At 43.8% G+C, this 21364-nt stretch overlaps 1 protein-coding gene across 2 annotated transcripts in view; it reads right to left on the minus strand.

The window, feature by feature from the left end:
• Nucleotides 1–21069, minus strand: part of LOC128406207 (transmembrane 9 superfamily member 2-like) — a 76966-nt gene extending 55897 nt beyond the window's left edge. Inside the window, exons 1-6 of one of the 2 annotated variants that reach the window (XM_053373339.1) lie at nt 20835–21069; nt 12116–12183; nt 11335–11428; nt 10200–10327; nt 9842–9971; nt 5763–5890 (exon numbers count right to left, since the gene is read on the minus strand). In XM_053373339.1, the coding sequence (XP_053229314.1) occupies nt 5763–5890; nt 9842–9971; nt 10200–10327; nt 11335–11428; nt 12116–12183; nt 20835–20972 (686 nt within the window). In that variant the 5' untranslated portion in view covers nt 20973–21069. The remainder of the gene's footprint in view (nt 1–5762; nt 5891–9841; nt 9972–10199; nt 10328–11334; nt 11429–12115; nt 12184–20834) is intronic. The other variant, XM_053373340.1, reaches the window with a different exon arrangement.
• Nucleotides 21070–21364: the final 295 nt, after the last annotated feature.

A 21364-nucleotide genomic window follows, 5' to 3' on the forward strand; every position in this document is an offset into this window, starting at 1 on the left:
TAGATTTCAGATTGCAATACAATAAGAGAAATAAAATAAGTAATCGAAAATACCATTAAAAATCAATGCAAGTATTTGGTGCAACATGCTGGTTGACTGACCAAACCCAAAGAGTTGGTTCCTCACCATCCTATTGGTTCCTCATCATCCTGGAAAAAAGGGAGAAGTGGAATGGCACAGGATTCTGTGTCTTTATAAACGACTTGAATAAAGGAATTGAGGGGATGCTCATAAAACTTGCAGATGACACCCAACTGGGAGAAGTGGCTAATGCCACAGATGAATCCCAGATTGGAGATTGGAGAAATGGGCCAAAACTAATAAAAATGAATTTCAATAGTGATAAATGAGGTTCTACGCTCAGACAGTAGGAACCAGCAACACAAATATAAGATGGGGACACCTGGATTGCCAGTAGTACAAGTAAAATGGATCTAGGGGTTTTAATAGACCACAAGTTTCACATGAGCCAACTGTGTGATAAAGCAGCAAGATCACCCCATCATTCAGCCCGGACACTGAGATCCAGCACCGAGGGCCTTCTGGCGGTTCCCTCATTGCAAGAAGTGAGGTTACAGGGAACCAGACAGGGGGCCTTCTTGGTAGTGGCACCCACCCTGTGGAATGCCCTCCCTTCAGATGTGAAGGAAATAAGCAGCTATCCTATCTTTAAAAGACATCTGAAGGCAGCCCTGTTCAGGAAAGTTTTTAATATTTAATGCTGTACTGTTTTTAACACTTGATTGGGAGCCGACCAGAGTGCTGGGGAAACTCAGCCAGATGGGCGGGGTATAAATAATAAATTATTATTATTATTAAAAAATCAAAAGCTTCTGGAACACAATGTATGATGAGCTTAAAAAAATGTTTAACTTTATGAAAAATACAGAAGCTTTTCTCCTAGGGATAACAGACACAGGCATTAGCAAGAGAAGATCAGAAAATATTCCTCTATGCCACAGGAGCGGCAAGGATCCTAATTGCTAAAAACTGGAAAAAAGAAACTGGGCCAGCAAAAAAGGAATAAACTGTTAGAGTATATTGAACCGGCTAGATTAACAGAGACCACACTAGAGATCACACTAGACAAGAGATTCAAAAAGGGGAAAATGCAGAGAACACTTCACAAAACAGTGCCCTAAAATACATACCGTATTTTTCGCACCATAGGGCGCACCTGACCATAGGGCGCACCTAGTTTTTAGAGGAGGAAAATACAGAAAAAAATATTCTGAATCAAATGTTGCACTAAACTATTTAAGGACTTCCGGGTTAGCGCCATCGACTAATGGCGGATTCCCTCTGAGTTCCGGAGGGAATCGGCTCCGCAGGATCGGGTCTTGCCGCTGCAGCGATGCAGGGACCCTCAAAAATCACAGGCGGTGAAGCCTGTGAGCCTGGTGACTCGGCAGGCACCATTTGCGCCCCCCCGACCTGCGAAGGAGCCTTTTTAAAGGCTTCGGAACGGGGGACGGGGTGAGCGGCGCGGTGCTGAGAGTCGACTGCTTCTCCTGCGGAGTGAAGCCGCACTGCCGTGGTCGAAGAGCGCTGACTTCTTCTTGTGAGCAATTGGACCTTACAAGTAACAACCCGTGAGTAGTACGGAAATTGGAATTGTAAAGAAAAAATTTTATGAATTGGGCACGATCGGGGAAGGTGTAAACAGGAAGTCTGTCTCCCCTCCTTGTAAATAATTTAAAGCAAGGACCTAACTAAGGTCAAGAGAACCTTTCTTTTTCCTTTTTTGGTAAAAGAATTTAATTTCACGGTTTGGTAGTACAAGAAATCTTACTGGAGGATAAAGAGCTAATTTTGGGAGCTGAAGTGCCACCCTCCCGGACCCAGGAGTGTTCCGCGAGAGAGCCTGTTGATGAGGTACTGAAGAGTTTGACAGCTGTCAAATTAGCTGTCAAGACGGAAAAAGAGAACTTTGTTTCTGCTGTTTCTGCTGGTTATATTTGTTACAATTTCGTTACAATTTGTTGAAAATAAGGAAGAGCTGATACAAACTAACTTGATTTTTGGATTTGAACTGGAATGAATACCAAGGAACCAAAATCCCTCTAGAGGGGGTTTTGGGACATTACAAGAATGGCTGGAGGAGGGAAAATCCAGGTTGAATTGGACAGTTTTTGTTCTCTTGGGAAAGTTACAAGGCCAAATTGATGTTTTGGCTACAAATGTTACAATTCTGGACTTAACTGTAAACAACATTATTGAATCTGATAAGGATTTGAATCAGGAAGTCTATTCAACTGGACAAAAAGAGAAACTTGAGAGCTTTGAGAATTTGGAGAAGGAGACACATGTTGTTCCTGAAGAAAAAGAAGGAGGAGCTGTAATTTTGCAGATGACGAAGGAGAGCTTGAGGCCTGACATGATGGCAACAAAGGAAAATAAAAACCTGATGTGGAAAGTCTGGCCTGAATTGGAGATTGAAAAATGGAGAGATCTTCTTATGTGGAGATCTGAAGACCTAAGGATTACAAATTTGCTTAAGGTGGAAGTTGGAGCTTTGGAGACATTTGGACTTGAAAGGAGTAAGAAACAAGATTTGGGCTCCACTTTTAAGTATGGAGGTCTGGCTGGAAGAAACATGGATCCCGTAGGGCCAGAGCTTCTCCGAGATTTGGTGTTCAACATCAAGGACTATCAAAAAAACCGGCAGAGAGGAATTGAGAGAGAATTAAGAGCCTCGGATGTGAGATCTCCAGGCTAATAGTAGATTAAGACTGATGGACATTTGTTGGGGACTGAAACCGGGAAAGGGGGGGTGGAGTTTGGGAATCCAAAGGGTACATAATTATAATTTCTTCTGTTTTTATTTTGTTTGTGTTATGTGTATGAAAATTGGGAAATTCGTAGAAGGGAATTTGGGTCGACTTTAGAAAAAATGTTTTAAGAATGAGTATTGATGTATAAGTATTGATGTTTAAGTTTGGATAAGGTAAAATTGGTTTTTTAAAATGAACTAAATTAAATGAAAATAAGGTTAGCAAAAATAAATTGAGGAAATGGATGAAAGAGAAAAAGTAAAATAATGATATGTTAAATTAAGTATAGAAATAGGTTAAAAATTACGGATAAGGATTTGCTGAATTAACAATTTGAATTGGAATACAAGAAAGGGAGGTATGAGGAGGTCAGGGAAATATGTTATTGAAAAATAAGTATTGAGAACATTATGTGTTTTTAAACTTTTTTGCTTTTTCCTTTTTGATTCTTTTTTCTTTGTATTAAATATGAAAACCTTAATAAATATATTTTTTAAAAAAAACTATTTAAAGCAGCAAAGCGGGTGGCTCCTGTCCGCTTTGCTGCTTTAAATCGAGCCTCAGAGGAGGGTAGGAAGGGGAACCATGGCTTATCTAAGTCCAGTTAATAATGCTGAGCCTGACTTATGGCCATCGAGATTAGCCTGGCCGTCTCAGTGGAAATCTGGGGTGGACTTTCAGTGGTCAAAGTGTGGTTGTGTCTTCCTGCCCGGCATCTATTTCCTGCCGTCTTTCCCCCCTGCACCCCCTGCTTCGAGGGAAGGAAGCGGAGCCATGGATCCTCTGCTCGCAACTGCAGTGGATTCCCTCCACTTTGAAGCAGGAAAGTGGGAGAGGAGCTGCTTACACAAGTGTAAGCTGCTCAACTCCCACTTTGCTGCTTCAAAGGGAGCCCAGGAGGAGGGAATCCGCTGCAGCCGCAAGCAGTGGAGGATCCATGGTCCCTTTCCTTCCCTCCTCCGTGATTGCTTTGAAGCAGGAAAGTAGGAGAGGAGCTGCTTACACAAGTGTAAGCTGCTCCCCCTCCCACTTTGCTGCTTCAAAGGGAGCCCGGGAGGAGGGAATCCGCTGCATTCGCTAGCAGAGGATCCATGGTCCCCTTCCTTCCCTCCTCCGTAGTTGCTTTGAAGCAGGAAAGTGGGAGAGGAGCTGCTTACACGAGAGTAAGCTGCTCCCCTCCCACATTGCCGCTTCAAAGGGAACCCGGGAGGAGGGAATCTGCTGCAGCTTCCCCCACCTCCCGCAGAAGCCGCACGCTCTTTAAAGGGGCTGCGCAGCTTCTCCTGGCTTTTCTGGGAGGTGGGGGGATTTCCCCACCTCGTAGAAAAGCCCGCAGGAGCCGCGCAGCCTTTAAAGAGGGCGCCGCTTTTGGGGGCTTTTCCCCAGGAGGAGAAGGGACTGATGCGGCCAGTCAGTCCCTTCTCCCTCCTGGGGAAAAGCCCGCAAGAGCGCACGGAGCTTGTGTGCGGCTCTTGGGGGCTTTTCCCGCCTGCCTCCCCCCTGCATTCACTCCATAGGACGCACACACATTTTCCCTTGCTTTTTAGGAGGGAAAAAGTGTGTCCTATGGTGCGAAAAATACGGTACCTAGATTTGTTTTGATTAATGTCTTTAAGAGACTTTGTGGATATTTATTCATAAAGGACACAGTTTATAAGAAGTAAATAAGGAGGCCAGATACAGGATAAAATAAGTCTTCTATTTGGTTGTTTGTATTGTTGTATGTTATGTTCACTGTATGTTATGTTCACTTTTAATGTGTATTGGGGGGGTGAGGGGTTGTGTTATGTTGTAAATAAAATTCCAGTTAAAAAAAAAAAAAGCAGCAAGAAAAGCTAATGCTCTTCTAGGCTTCATCAACACAAGTACAGCATCCAGATCAATATACTGCTCTATTCTGCATTGGGTAGACCACCCCTGGAGTGCTGTATCCTGTTCTGGGCACTTCAGTTTACGGATATTGACAAGCTGGGCAAACAAGACGATTGAGGGTCTGGAAACCAAGCCTTATTTATGAGAAACAGTTGAGGGAATTTGGTATGTTTAGCCTGGATAAGAGAATACTAAGAAGAGATATGATTACCATCTTCCAACATCTAAAGGACTGTCACACGGAAAACAGAGCAAGCTCGGAGGGTGGGACCCAATCCAAAAGCTTCAAGCTATAAGTAAGAAGATTGCAACTAAACATCCTGGAAGAATTTTCTGACAGCAATAGCTGCTGAACAGCAGCATGGTCGCAGCACGGTCTCCCTTGGGAGAATGTGGACTTTCCTTCTTTGGAAGTTTTTAAGCAGAGGTTGGATGGCCAGCTGTCAAGGATGCTTTAGCAGAGATTGCAGGGGGTTGGCGTAGATGAACCTTGGGATCCCTTCCAACTCTACAATTCCACAATTCTCTAATGAATGTGCTGTCTCCCACCTTTAACCACAAATCCACAGGCATAGCACAGTCCACCTGAACGACATTGAGGGTCCAACAGTGGTCCACAGATCACAGTTTTAAGAACCACCACTGTACGGTAAACTCAAATCGTACATCCATTGAGCAGATTTGAACAGGATGAAGAGTGTTTTGAGTCTGCACTTCCTTAAGGACAGATTTTAACAGATTCAGTATCCAGCATAAACGGGAAAGCGAACATATATATGGGTAAAGAACAATGCAGGAACACAAAAAGTGGAATGCTCCCAGGGACCTTGCGCCGCCTCCTTAAAGCCTGAGTAGACTCTCTGAATGTAAAGGGTTGAAGGAAAAATAAATAAATGGAAAGCAGGGAACTGTGGGCTTCGCCTATTCTCCATTTCTTTATTATTCCCCACCTGCGAAAGGTCGCGACTGCGTAAGAAAGCAGGTGCACGTTGCAGGCTTCTTGTACTGCTTAGCACCCCAACACCAAATAGAGCAGGTAACCAAAACAGAACTCAGTATGAATAGTATCTGCCTGTGAATTGACACGCTGTAAATTGTCAAGTGCCCAGCAGTTACCTTTTGGGTTCCAGGCGAGCCGTAACCAGGCGAGCTCCGAGCCAGTTCTCATTCTGCGCACTGTGGTACGTGATCGTAATATCAACGTGGTTGAAAAGATAGTAGGTATTCTTCTTGTTGAACTCAGACTGGGGGTGTAGGGGAGAGAAATAGAGCCATTAAATGCCTAAAATGATTTTTTTATTATTTTCAGTATTATTTATTCAATTTTTAAAATACAGCTTAATTTTTTTAATAAAAAAGAAGAACCCCAAGAATTTTAGGAATTCACCCCTCATGGAGCTACAATTCCCAGCACCCAGAACAAACTATAGTTTCCAGGATGCTTCAGAAACAGTCGTGCGCTTTACATGTGTGGTGTATCTTGTGTCTGTATCTTGTGTGGATAGAGCCAACCTTTGAAGGTTCAAGGAAATCAGAAACAAGTTCAGGAAACACAGATGCTTTTCTTGGGAGTGGAATAGGAAGCACTACCCATTTCATTCCCTGTACACACTTCTCCATTCAACTGTTCAGGCTCTACTTTTTCATGCACCTCCAGCCTTACCCAATAATGCACACTGTTAATTTCCAATGCAATATGTAAAGCAGCCCTTTGTTTCTGGCATATAAAGGGTGGGCTTTGGAATAGTGGCTGCAGTTCCTCTATGAGAACAAAGGTCTTTTCCAGGCTAATGCAATAAAGCTAATGACTCTGGGAAGTCTGCTGTAGAATCTTTGGGAAGAGAAATGACAATTTCAGAAAGCTGCTTCAAGTACAGTGGTACCTCTGGTTATGTACTTAATTTGTACTTAATTTGTTCCTGAAACTGTTCTTAACCTCAAGCACCACTTTAGATAATGGGGCCTCCCGCTGCTGCCGCGCGATTTCTGTTCTCACCCTGAAGCAAAGTTCTTAACCCGAGGTACTATTTCTGGGTTAGCGAAGTCTGTAACTTGAAGCGTATGTAACCTGAAGTGTATGTAACCCGAGGTACCACTGTGCATTATTATTTTTTATTATTATTATTATTATTATTATTATTATTATTTTAAAAACCTACTTTGGAGAATGAGTCTCTCAATCTCTGAAAACCTACCGACAAATATATTTAATTACACTCTCACTACTTGACGCTGGTTATCTGCTGTTTACTTTTCATGGACACAGCTCCAAAGCAAAGGAAATAAAAATGCACTCAACTATCCTTGCAAATTAAACTTTTAGTATACATCCGCATCAATGTGTTCCCCTGTGACCATCATTGATTGCTTTCTTGGTCCTATGCCTTGTTAATAATAATAATAATAATAATATGCAATAATATCTTTATAGCCAATGAAATTTGCCACTGTACAAAGAGACATTAAGCAGCCCTTTCTTCCTGTAGATATTCCAATGCCCAGCAATACCTACTGAGAATTCTCCTGCAAGACCTGAACCATCATCGCCTAATTCTCACATTACTTCTGGGCATGTAATGCATACTCTGGGATGGGCAGAACAACACACAGGAGCAAACAACACAGCATCTGAGCTAGCCATGGAATCAAAACTGCTTTTCTATTTTCCGGCCAAACTGTTCCCAAGTGAAAGTGCTGGGAAAGTGAAATGTAGCTCTGCTCAGATATTTTAGGTCAACCAGATACCCTCTGGCCGTTTTAGACAGATGTTTTAGGTATCAGTCATGTTGGCTGCAGCTGATGCCAATATCCAGAGGGCACCAGACTAGCAAAGGGTGGTTTTGGTTCCATGACGGAGCGAGCTTTGAACACCTAACAGATCATCTCATTCCATATAGACCCCAATCAAACCCTGTGTTGCAGGAGAGGGAATCCTGCAGCTACCATCTTATCAGGAGGTCTGTTCTGTACCATATTGTTAATTGACCTATTATGTGGTGACACCTACCCTTTGGGCCTTTTTCCCATTGCATATGAGACAGGTACTGTCTCTGTTGTCTTTGAGGTGTTTGTTGAGGACTCACCTCTTTCACCAAGCCTTCTAAGTGGAGTTTTGTTATCTCAGTTGGCATCTCTGTCAGATTTGAAACTGATTTTACATTATTATTTAACTGTATTATATGCGGGGAAAAAATATTTTATATATGTAACTGTTTTACATGATTTTACAGTACAGTGGTACCTCAGTTTAAGAACAGCCCTGTTTACGAACAATTCAGTTTACGAACTCCGCAAAACTAGAAATAGTGTCCCGGTCTGCGAACTTTACCTTGGTCTAAGAATGGAAGCCGAACAGAGGAAGGGCACCAGTGACGGGAGGCCTCATTAGGGAAAGCGTGCCTTGGTTTAAGAACAGTTTCGGTTTAAGAACCGACTTCCAGAACGGATTAAGTTCATAAACCGAGGTACCACTGTACTGTAAATTGCTTTGAGGTCCTTCATAGGAAGCAATTCTTAAATGCGATAGTAATGATCGTGATAGGAACATGGGAAACTGCCTTATACAGAGTCAGACCATTGGGTCCATCTAACTCAGCACTGCCTACACTGGCTGGCAGCAGGTCACCAGGGTTTCAGGCAGCAGTCTCTACCAACCTTACCTGGAGATATCGGGGATCAAACCTGTGACCATCTGCATGTGAAACAGATGCTCTACCAGTGAGTTATTGTCATTCCCTGCTGAGTTACAGATGCTGGTATTCTCTTGTCTACTTTCTTTTATCTTGTAATCTGTAGCCTACATTTATTTTTAATTCTCTTTAATTATAGGCTCTCATTGATTATTTAATTTTGGCTATGTTTAGAGGGCCAAAAATTCAATCAAAATCAAGAGTCAGCAAGTGATAATCAACTGAGCCCTTCAATACACAGCTGGCAACCAGTCCAAATAAACATGCTCAGACTCATCCTTCATGACACACATTTTGTATTTCCTTCCCCCATCATATATCTTCTTAATTGTTCAGCAGGAGTTTTTGCACGTACCAACAAGGCATGGTTCAGGCATAACATTTGCACAACCAGCTAAACCACCATTTAGTGCAGGGGTGGGGGAACTTTTTCAGTCTGAGGGCCACATTCTATCATGGGCAATATTCCAAGGGCCACATGCCAGTGGTGGGGAGGCAAACCAGATTAGTGCAGCATGCACGAGGAGGAAAGAGCCGCTGTGAAGCTTGGGCGAATACACTCCCCCTCCTACTCTACCCATGACAAGGAAGGTGATTTTTGCAATGTGTAGTTTCGGTTTCCTAAATCTTGGCTTATCATGTAACGTAACCAAGTAACTGCAGTTTATTCCCAACTATGGTCAATGTCAAAGACAAGCCACCCATCTTGCTAAACCATGATTTAGTGTGACACAAAAACACAGCCAACGCCAAGCCACAAGAATTCAAGAGCAGCTCTGCTAGATAAGACGAAAGGCCCATCTGGTCCAACATCCTGTTCTCACCAGATGTCTATGGGAAATTTGCAAGCAGGACGTGAGCACAACAGCATCCTCTCCATGTGTGCTCCCCAGCAGCTGGCATTCTGAACATACTCTGGAGGTGCTATGCAGTCATTGTGAGTAGAAGCCACTGACAGGGGGTTGGACTCGATGGCCCTTGTGGTCTCTTCCAACTCTATGATTCTATGATTCTATGACAGTCTTATAATCCATTAATTTAGCTAATCCCTTTTAAAAGCCATCCAAATTGGTGACCATTGTTACATTTCGTGGTAGAGACTGCCTTTTGCTAAGCATAGTTTAGACTTCATGCCATGGTTTGTGTTCAAAAAGTGCAAGCATGCTAAAGAGTCATACTGTTTCACTTTCCCCTGAGAAATCCCAGATGTTATCCCACACAATAGCCACTGAGGGCAGAAAAACATCCCAATCACTGTTTTCCTGTTCAGTTTTAATGCCAAGCCACTTTGTTCAAGCTCTGCTCTGCAAGCCAGCTTCATCCAATGGTTTCAAGTGGTTATTTGGTGGCCACTTCTAGACCATGGTTTGAAGGACACTGTGAGTTCAGACACTGCTCCAAGGTTTGGTGCTGCATCTGAACCTTCACAGGATTCTAAAAAATGCCAGAGGTCTATATCTAATACCTTATCAGAAAACATTAAGGAAATGCACCCTGACCACTTACATTTATAGTGCATGAATCTTTAGCTCTGCCATCTGAAGCCACGAAGCACCCAACTGGAAATCCTGGATTACAGAATTTATGTAATTCTCCAAAATCGTAACACCAAGTCACTGGCATGTTATCGATAATCCTACACAAGAAAAATTGCAAGCAGATAATTCTGTTAAGAGTCAGAAACGCCCTCGAGTTTATTGGCACATTTGCTTTTAAAATGCATTTTAGAATTGCATGTGAATTACTTCGCTCTCTTTTATGAAATCAGTATTGGATAAAATTTGGGGTATCTTTCAAATCTCAATATATAATTTCCATTCTTTCCTTCCACAGACTATTGATTTCACAGAATGTATGGACTCACCAGTGATGCTGGTAATTCAACCGCATTCCTTTCTTCAAGAATTCCAGCTTGTTTTTGTCATTTGTATTCTCCGGGTCATAAGACTTCATACAGGCCACTTGGCATTGTTGGTTTTTCTTAAATGTAAACTGATATAAGCACAGAAGTGTTTTAACATTTTTACTCCATGCAGCTGGAAATGACACATCTTCTTTCATTCAAAATTACAATATGTAATCATCATTAGCCCAACCCTTAACTTAAAAGCGGCCATTTAACATCTAAACACCTTTATGAATTCTGTGCAGTTTTATTTTCTCTTCAGTGCTCCCAAATTGAAATCTCTTCCCTCCTCCTGCTCCCCCAAACACACAAACACACCCCTGTGCAAATTCCAGGTGCGATGCATGCAACCATATAGGTATTTTCAGAGAATCCTTGCTTTCCCTTTCAAAAGCAAGTCTTCAATCCCTAAGCTAAAAAAGGAAAACCAAAATTAATTAACTGATTTTTTTTAATACAATTGGAAGGCCATTGAAGTTACCCCATAACAAAAAATTCTCTGGGCAGAATACAAATAAATACTTTTTTAAAAAGTTTTAAACGCAAAATGAGGGGCATAAAGCCACATCTAAAGCTACTCAAAGTACAACAAATAATAATAATAATAATAATAATAATAATAATAATAATAATAATAATAATGTATTTGTACCCTGCCCATCTGGCTGGGTTTCCCCACCCACTCTTGGCGGCTTCCAACAAAGACCAAAAATACACTAAAATGTCACACATTAAAAACTTCCCTTCAGGGCTGCCTTCAGATGTCTTCTGAATGTCAGGTAGTTGTTTATCTCTTTGACATCTGATGGGAGGGCGTTCCACAGGGCAGGCACCACTACCGAGAAGGTCCTCTGCCTAGTTCCCTGTAGCTTTGCTTCTCGAAATGAGGGAACTGCCTGAAGGCCCTCAGCTTCAAGAAAACAGCTTCAGGAAAAAACGGGGGGGGGGACTGGTTTTTCCCCCATTTTTTCGGGGGGTTTTCAGGCCTTCCCATCTCTACTACAGACCAAAACAAACAAACCTTCAGCATTTAGCCACACACACACAGCACACACACAGAGTCATCCAAATCATACTGAAAAGTTGCATGAACCTTGTAGGGCGATGATGCTATCCGCTCTCCAAACAAGACTTGTCCAAGATTTTCTGAAGGCCTTTTTTCTTCTGCATCTTGACAAAAGTCAAAACTATGAACAAACAAAGAAGAAGGAGGTTGTTTCCACTCTGCATTACAAGAGTTGCACTTGTAACTAGGTTCTAATCTAAATCAAGCATGTGGTGTTCTGTTCTTTGACTACACCTCTCATCATCCCAGACCACTGGCTATGCTGGCTGGGAAAGATGGCAATTGGAGGCTGCAGGTTCCACGTCCTTGCTCTAAGCGTTTTTTAACTGATGGATTATGTTGTAGATACAACACAAAACATGGTTTTAATTCATTATAGCTCTAATGTCAAACCATGATGTATATTCTTAATGTATAGGCACATCATGATTTCTGTACTAACTCTCTTCACCAACCTTCACTGAGAACCCCTTCCCAAGCAGTAGGCTCTGACAGGGAGTAACATCCCAAACCACAGTTGGTTGGTTTGGATGCAAAGTTAAACCACAGTTTGCCAAAACCATAGTTTCAAATCACGGTTTCAGGTCACTCATAAACCACCGTTTGTCAGATGGTGTTGGCTAGACCCCTAAATCATCTCAAAGCCAATTCTGCCTCTGTCATTTACCCGTGCAAACTATTCCAAAGAAGTTTTACCATTCAGTTAGCAATCATCTGAACACTCTGCAAATTAGATGACACTTTGCTTAAACAAACATTTTAATGGGGAAATGCAAACACTGGCTTAATGGTATCTGGGTATACTTACGCATCATATTCATACGGTAGAACTGATTCAACCGAGTCCAGTCTGTTCACAAACAGCTCTATTTTTGACTAGAAGAACAGAAAAGCTGATGTAGACACTTTGAGTTGAATGTAATAATCCAAGACAGAATTTTTAAAAAGTTATTAAAGAACATTAAAGCTTTCTCCACACTTAACTGTTCTAAAGAAGATATCCCAACACTGTAATCCTAAGCATGTTTACTTAGAAGTAAATCCCACTGAGTTCAATGACTCCTACTCACTAATAAGTGTACTCAGGATTTCTGCACTATGCTGTTATTCTAAGCAGGTTTAACAGGAAGCAAATCCTACTGGAATCATTGGATCTTGTGCCCAATAAATACAGTTAGATCAGACAGTAAATTTAATTATTTCTGTGTGCAATCACAATGAGTCAAGTCCAATACCTGAGTACTAAGGAAACTGCCAAGCCAATCAGGCCCTTGGGACTCTCCCCAAGCCATGCTATGCACTCCTTAAGTGCTCATGCCTGGCTGGAATATGTGCCTTTATTTCCATGGATGGGTAAAAGAGAGGCAGTGCAGGCAAATGAGGAGGCACCAGGCAGGCTCACTGTTGGAAATACTATCCTATGTGCATACTTTACCAGCCAACCGAGCCACACCACAACCCCAGGCTCGGGATAGACAATCTAAGGATGGACAATTCCAGGCTAGGGGTGGACAATCTCTGACCTTCCAGATGCTGCCAGACTATGTCTCCCACTACCGGCCATGCTGGCTGGGTCAGATGGGAGCTGGGAGCCCAAAAAGCATATGGAGAGCCATAGATTCCCCATCCCTGTTCTTCTACACAAGCAGCATCTTGTTGTATTTATTTGTGTGCTCCCACAGTTAACTCTAGCAGGTCATTCGTTAGCATTCCCACTTCAGACAGACTAATGAGCTTGAGGGATCATGTCAGAGGGACTACGCCTCTGAATACCAGCCGCTGGGAATCTCTCAGGGGAGCAGAGTGCTCTTGTGCTTGGGTCCCACTTGTGGGTTTCCTACAGGCACCCGGTCTGCCACCATGAGAACAGAATGCTGGACTAGATGAGCCATTGGCCTGATCCACCCAGCTGTGCTCCGATGTTCTTATAAGCAGAATCTTCCTTGTGGGCCCAAAGCAGAGACATAATTTGAAACTAAGTCTTCCAATCCACCTGATCATATAATGCCTCTCGTGAAACCATGATGCACAGAATTTACATTGCCATAAATCTGAAGCCAGAAGCAGCCTGGGAATAAAAGAGGGGGAAACCTCAAATAGGTTTTTTGAGGGGGGGGGGTCGTGTGGCTCCTTTCCCCCTGATAGCAGCACAACCAGTTACTCTCGCTGAATTGCTGTACTAAAACAAATACAGCCTTCCTTCCTGTATCAGTAGCATACAGAGGAAATTCAGGTAGCTTATTAAAGGAAAGTAATCAAAGGAGGAACCAGGATTTTTATTCATATATTCGTAAGCTGCCCTTCAGCCAAGTTTCTGAGGTGGGTAACAAAAAACAAGATAAGACACATAAAGACAGTAGGTAACAATGCTTTAAAAATATGTATTAAAATATTCAGTTCCTTAAAGAACTGATTGCTACAAATAATTATTTAAATTCTTAAATTAGTCTATGTAAGGGGGAGAGAGAAGGTAAAGAAGCCCATTCCACCAACTCCACCAACAAATTCAGTCTCTCAGCAACTACACTACCTCTCTCATTTAACAGCCTGGCCACTGCCATCCATGTCCAGGTAACCTCCAGATTGGATTACTGCAATGTGCTCTATGTGGAGCTGCCCTTGAGGTCAACCTGGAAACTGCAGCCAGTGCAAAATGCAGCAGCTCCTTCACTCTCTGCAGCAGAGTATCCCCATCACGTTATGCTGCTGCTGAAAAAACTGCACTGGCAGATAATCAACTCCACAGGAAGGCTCAAAGTGCTGGCTCTGAAGTACACAGTCTCATGCAGCTTGGGACAAGGATACCTAAAAGACCATCTCATCCCTTACATGCCCAAGCTATCACTGTGTTCTGCAAAAGAGAGCATCCTGCAGATAGCATCCTTTCAGGAGGGCTATTCTGTGCAATGTCAGTCAGGCCTTTAGTGTGGTGGCACCTCCCCTTTTGGAACTCGCTCCCATTACATCTCAGACAGGCACTTTCTCAATTGCTTTTTCGGCACCTACTTGCCTCTTCAAACAAGCCTTCCAAGTGGAGGCTGTTATCCCAGTCAGTACCTATACTGAATCTGAAATAGTTTTTATATAATGCAACTGCTTTATATATTGCTGCAAAAGTTGGGTGCCACCACCCCTCACTCTCAGCTGAGTGGTGGCAAGATTCCAGGTTCCAAGAACTCACACAGGATCTGTGTTCCTTTGAGAATCAAGACACAGCACAGGCTGTCTTGGCTTTAAGAAATATGACTTATTCACATATTTACACCCAAGTTTAGTTGGAGGGAGTCCAGACCTTACAGTTTCTTCTTTTACTTCTTTGGCAATCACTCCTTAGCCAAGTAAGATTGTCTTCCATGAACACAATCTTAACAGTGAGCCCACAACTGACTGTGCGGGCCAATTCTGGATCCACACGTCCTTCCACAGTGGTGACATAGGTTTCCAGGCAGGAGTTGATCACAGTGATGATTTGCCAAACATGCCTCCCTCTAAGCATGTTTCTCCCTTTCATCCTGAGTTCGAGCCTCTTCAAAGTCCATGACACTTTTGGTAAAGGCTGTTCTCCAGCTGGAGCACTTGTAGGCCAGTGTTTCCCAATTTTCAGAATTTACTACATTTTTTTAGATTTGCCTTGAGAGAGTCTTTAAACCTCTTTTGTTGACCACCAGCATTGTGCTTTCCATTTTTAAGTTTGGAATAGAGTATTGTAGTTGCTTTGGAAGACGATAATCAGGCATCCAAACAACATGACCAGTCCAACGAAGTTGATGTCGAAAAATCATTGCTTCGACACTGGTGATTTTTGCTTCTTCAAGTACACTGATATTAGTTCGCCTGTCTTCCCATGTGATGTGTAAAAATTTTCAGAGACACCGTTGATGGACTCTTTTTGAGGAGTTGGAGATGGCATTTATAAGTGGTCCATTTTTCACAAGCATACAGTAGTACAATAGCTTTGTAAACAAGCATTTTGGTTTCCCTGCAAATGTTCCGATCATCAAACACTCTGCACTTCAATCAGGAGAAAGCTGTGCTTGGCTTATCCCCAGCTAGCTGTGTAAAGCTGCCTGGGCTTGTGATCCTAAAATGCTTGGCTTTTTAATTAACCAAACCTTGCTTCCTTTATGAACTTATGAGTTTGCTCAAATTCTAGCTCTTTACTGCATCTAGAGCAGGGGTCAGCAAACTTTTTCAGCAGGGGGCCGGTCCACTGACCTTGTGGGGGGCAAGACTATATTTTGGGGGGGAAATGAATGAATTCCTATGCCCCACAAACAACCCAGAGATGCATTTTAAATAAAAGCACACATTCTACTCATGTAAAAACACCAGGCAGGCCCCACAAATAACCCAGAGACGCATTTTAAATAAATGGACACATTCTACTCATGTAAAACACGCTGATTCCCAGGCCACCCACGAGCCGGATCCGGCCCCCGGGCCTTAGTTTGCCTACCCATGATTTATTCTAGAGGTTATGGCAAGTCTCCCCCTCAACCAAACTCATAGCAACATGTTCTTACCAAATTGTGAAACCACTTTGAGATGTTTCACAGGAAGCAACTGATAAATAAAATAACAATAGCAATAATAACAACAGAACTGTGTGAGGTAAATTAGGTTCAGAAAAGGGCAACCAAGAGCATAAAATTATGAATGGCATAGAGCAGTGATGTCCAACTTGTCAGCACCAATCGACAGGTAGATCCGCGGGTGATAGCGGTCGATCGCAGGATCCTTATTGATTGCGGGATTAAAAGCAATGTATAATGAATGTTTCTGCCCCCCCGCCCCCCTCGCTCTGTCCCTACGTCGTGTCATAAGTGCAATCCTTTTTAGTCTTCTTCCAATGTTAGTTGGCTTCATTGTTTTGTGCAGTTGTTAGTGTCGTAGTTAATGGTTAGCCTTCCCCCCCCCCCCTTTAAAAAAGCTCAACAACTTTTGCCTCTCTCAGTTTTTTTTATACTGGGACTTTCTTCCTCTCTCATAACACTGAAAGTCGGAAGATTCAGGATAGATAAAATGCTTCTTCGCGCAGCACAGTTAAACTATGGAACTCATTCCCACGGGAGGCAGCGCTGGCCACCAACTTGGAAGGCAATAAAAGAGGATTGGACAAATTCAGGATAAGTCTATCAGTTGCTCCACCCCCACACTTGTAAATAATAATTACCGTATTTTTCGCCCTATAGGATGCACTTTTCCCCCTCCAAAAATGAAGGGGAAATGTGTGTGCGTCCTATGGGCCGAATACAGGCTTTCGCTGAAGCCTGGAGAGCGAGAGGAGTCGGTGCGCACCGACCCCTCTCACTCTCCAGGCTTCAGGAAGCTCTGCGCAACCCTCGGGAGCCCAGCGCAAAGCCGCGCCAGGCTCCCGAGGGTTGCGCAGAGCTGCCTGCGCACCAGGGCTTGGCGCAGCTCCGCGCAACCCTCCAGAGAAGGGGAGGGCCCGCTGGGGAGAAGCGCGCCAGCCTCCACAAGCTCGGTGGCGCGAGGTGGCGCAGCGAGGTGGCGCAGCGCCGCCATCCCGCTGTTCCCCGACCTGGTTTGGATTCCCCGACCTGGTTTCGGGGGGGAAATAAAGGGGGAAAAACTAGGTGCGTCCTATGGGCCGGAAAATACGGTAATTATTCCAGATACCAGTTGCTAGAAACCACAAGGGGGGAGGCTGTTCTTGCGCTCAGGTCCTGCTTGAGAGCTTCCCACAGGCATCTGGATACAGGACTAGATAGGACATTAGCAGGCCGTTCTTATCTTATGCAATCCCAACCGTTAGGTACACCGACTGGGAGATGTTAGGTCCTACCCGCTTCCCACGTTAGGAAAGCCTGGATGAGATATACAGTGGTACCTCAGGTTAAGAACTTAATTCATTCTGGAGGTCTGTTCTTAACCTGAAACCGTTCTTAACCTGAAGCACCACTTTAGCTAACGGGGCCTCCTGCTGCCGCCGCACCGCCAGAGCATGATTTCTGTTCTCATCCTGAAGCAAAGTTCTTAACCCAAGGTAAAATTTCTGGGTTAGCGGAGTCTGAAACCTGAAGCGTATGTAACCCGAGGTACCACTGTATAGCCAACTGAATGTCAAAAGCGGGTAGGGCAGTATATCTAGGTGGAGTGGCAATTAAATTTGAATACATACTTTTTTTCTCAGAGCAAGACAGAGGAATAGGGCTGTACAGAGGGGAGATGCCCTGTTTGGTTGGAATAGGGCTTCCCTAAGCCTGAACTACTGTGGGTGTGACATCTATTCAAGGTCAGTGGGTGGATGAGGGGAAGGCAGGAAATGAGTCATTGTGGCACAATAAATTTGAACGTTGAAGTAGGAAAACAGGGTTTACACAGGTGTAAAGCCTTAAGCAGATACCACCGTCTTAATTATTTGCCTCAGCACTATTACACCTTGTAACTCTCACTTATAGATCTGAAGGTTGCAACAGCAACCTGACACACAACCAATACAGGTGAACGTTAGCAGGAAAACAAATTCCCTGTTGTGAAGATAAAAGAAATGAGGGAATTTCCCTCGCTCTATTACTAACTGCTAGGCCAGAGACGATGAACCTTTTCAACCAAAGAGCCTCCCAGGAGTCAAAGACAAGTGGAAACAGAACTAAGAGGGGGCAGAATAATGCATGCAAATTTTACCTTCCATCCAGGCAAGCAAGCACGGCTACTGGGGAGTGTGGCCTGGAGGGTCTCAAGGGCCAGGTGCACAGGCCTGGAGGGCCACATTTGGTATCTAGGTCTGATGTTCCCACTAACTCCATGCTAGGCCACTGAAGGTGCAAAAGGAGTCACAGAAGCAAGTGGTAGCTCTAAGGGTCTTAGGACAGTCTAAATCATTTAGCCTGACCCATTTCATGGAGTTCTTTCAAGGACACATTATATGCATATATCTTATATTTATATACTTAGAAAAAATCATGTCAAACTTCTTCTCAGAATATAAAGGAAAGACCACATACAAGTAGCAGCCAATGATTTCATTTACCGTAGATTCCGGCGTATTAGGCGACTGGGCGTATAAGACGACCGCCCAAACTGGCAGCTGCCGATTTGGGGGGTCATCTTATATGCTTTGGCAGCTTTGCTGGGCGCGGAGCAGAGCCCGCCGCCCACTGCTGCTGCCCAGTGAAGCTGCTGCCGCCGCAGCAGCAGTGGGTGGCAGGCTCCGTGCCGGGAGGAAGCCACCCAGTGAAGCCAGCTTAGCATCGCTGGGCAGCTTTGCCGGGCAGCTTCATCTCGGCGCAGATCCCGCCGCCCATTGCAGCCATACCCGGCGTATAAGACGACCCCCGACTTTTTAACCTCTTTTCCGGGGTTAAAAGGTCGTCTTATACGTCGGAATCTACAGTAAATTCCATATTCTGAAGAATATTTTGGAACACAAAACTATGTCAGCTCTGCCACTACATTGTACAGAAAATATTGGGACAGTGTACAACGTTAAAACATAGAACACAATCTTTTTTAAAAAAGCAGATAACCATTTGAGGAAACTGGCTAATCAAAAAATAAAAACTGAGGAGCTGCAAAGGCATGCTGACTCTATACGTACTGGTACATACATACATACGTAAGGTAAAGGTAAAGGTACCCCTGCCCGTACGGGCCAGTCTTGACAGACTCTAGGGTTGTGCGCTCATCTCACTCAAGAGGCCGGGGGCCAGCGCTGTCCGGAGACACTTCCGGGTCACGTGGCCAGCGTGACGAAGCTGCTCTGGCGAGCCAGAGCCGCACACGGAAACGCCGTTTACCTTCCCGCTAGTAAGCGGTCCCTATTTATCTACTTGCACCCAGGAGTGCTTTTGAACTGCTAGGTTGACAGGCGCTGGGACCGAGCAACGGGAGCGCACCCCGCCGCGGGGATTCGAACCGCCGACCTTTCGATCGGCAAGCCCTAGGCACTGAGGCTTTTACCCACAGCGCCAGCCGCGTCCCCTACATACATACATATCTGGTTTCAAACGATTTTACTTGGGGGGGGGAATGGTTAAATAAAGCATCAGGGTGGATTTGATTTAAATCAAATCGATTTAAATCACAATTTAAATCACTAGTCAGTAAGACTTGGTTTAAATAAATTTTTTTACCGAAAGACTCATTCTTGCTGGTATAATCTTAATATTTACAACCAGATGAAGGTTTCATTTTTAAAATAATAAATTTTCAGAGTAGTTTTTAAGTTATAGCAAAAATTTGATTTGGTTATACTATTAGAAATACATAGACAGATAGTTATGAAATTATTGTGAGGCTTAAAATGTTAACTGTTTATATTTGGACAATTTTTCTGCTGTACTTTATTGGAAGGAAAAAAATAATAATTTTCTTAATAATAATTTAAACACTTTATTTAACTAAAACAATAACATTACAGCATATGTATCCATGTTTGTTAACTGATGTGGTTAAACAATTTTTTTATTTAAAAAAAACTCGGACTGAGTTTTAGCACACATGAAAAACTTAAAACAAATCCTTATTTCCTGATGAATAGCCTTTGGACTATAACGTAACTTAAATGGAAAACCATCTTTAGAAAGATTTTTCCTCCAAAAGCATTTTATTTTAAAAATCCAATTTTTAAAAATCCAATTTAAATTAAAAAAAAGTTTAAATTAAAAAAATCCAATTAAAAGTTTAAAAATCTGATTTTTTAAAAAATCATTGACTTTTATCCACCCTGTAAAGCATTGTGCACACCTATGTATGCTGAATACATTTTTATTTATTAAATTTGTATACTGCCCTTCAAAGATCACAGCCTGGCTCACAACACACAGAGTCAAAGTTCCCGGGGGATGCAAAGCTATTTCACCCTTCAAAATGCTTTGCAAACTCCACAGGAGAGAACTGCTACTACCATCCTTCCTGCCACCTCCTTCAGACCAGACTGGGTAAAAAAAAGGTCCTGCACTCCCCGGGAAAGCTCTGCCAGTCAAGTTCCCACTGCGTGCGTGTGTATTTAAATGCTCGTTCTATCGGTATTTAATGATTAAAAAAAACCCACAACCATCGTTTCCTCCTAGGTTCTCATCTGTTTCTGCTTTTATTGGTAAGATGCCTTGAGCCCCTTGTCAGGGAAAAAGAATATATTATAGAGGAACATATATATGTGTGTGTGTGTGTATATATATATATATATATATACACACACACACACACACACACACACACATATATATATATATATACACATACACATGAATTAACTACAGATAGGTAGCCGTGTTGGTCTGCCATAGTCAAAACAAAAAAAATTTTTTTTTCCTTCCAGTAGCACCTTAAAGACCAACTAAGAATTAACTACTACTACTACTCCTAGGTATGAATTATTTACAGGGCATGATAAGCTTGGTAGTGGGGGGGGGGGCTCTTCCCACCCAGGAGAAAAGCTTAAGAGGGGGGTGTTTAGAAGAAGGGGGTACACCTGGGGGAAAGGGGAGGGGCTCGGTGTGTGCCCCCTCCCCCACCCCGAGGAAGGGGCTCCTCCTCTCGACCCCCCTCCCTCTCCTACACACCTTGCATCCGGCTTTCTCGCCTCCCTCGTCGCAGAAGCTGACAGGAGCCAAGCCCGGCAGGTAGAAGGCGCCGCACAGGGACGCCAGCAGAACAACCAGAGGCAGCGGCGGCGGCGGCGGCGGCGCTCTGCTCCTCATCGTGGCGGCTCCGGCTGTTTCCCGCGACCACCGGCCGGCGACCACCGCTCTTTTGCTAGGCACTGAGGGGAAAGGGAAGCCCAGCCGGGGTGGAGAGAGCGCACGCGCAGGAGGAGGGGGGAGTAAGCGCTGGGGCGGGGCGGGCCTTCCAAGGCGGCCTCGTCACAATCGCCTTGCGCTCGAGGAGGAGGAGGAGGAGGAGGAGCGGAGGGAGGGTGTGACCACGTGACCAGAACACAACGCCTCCGACGCCATCTTGGGTGAGGGCATCTTGCCCCGCCCCCTTCCTTGCCCAAAACCTTTGCGACGAGAGAAGGGTGGAAAGGGGGGGGAGCTTTCTTCCTCCCACCCCCACACCGCTTACGTTTGCTTTCTTTTTTTGCACAGACTGG

The sequence above is a fragment of the Podarcis raffonei genome, chromosome Z, assembly GCF_027172205.1.
Source record: "Podarcis raffonei isolate rPodRaf1 chromosome Z, rPodRaf1.pri, whole genome shotgun sequence".
NCBI classification, from domain to species: Eukaryota; Metazoa; Chordata; class Lepidosauria; order Squamata; family Lacertidae; genus Podarcis; species Podarcis raffonei.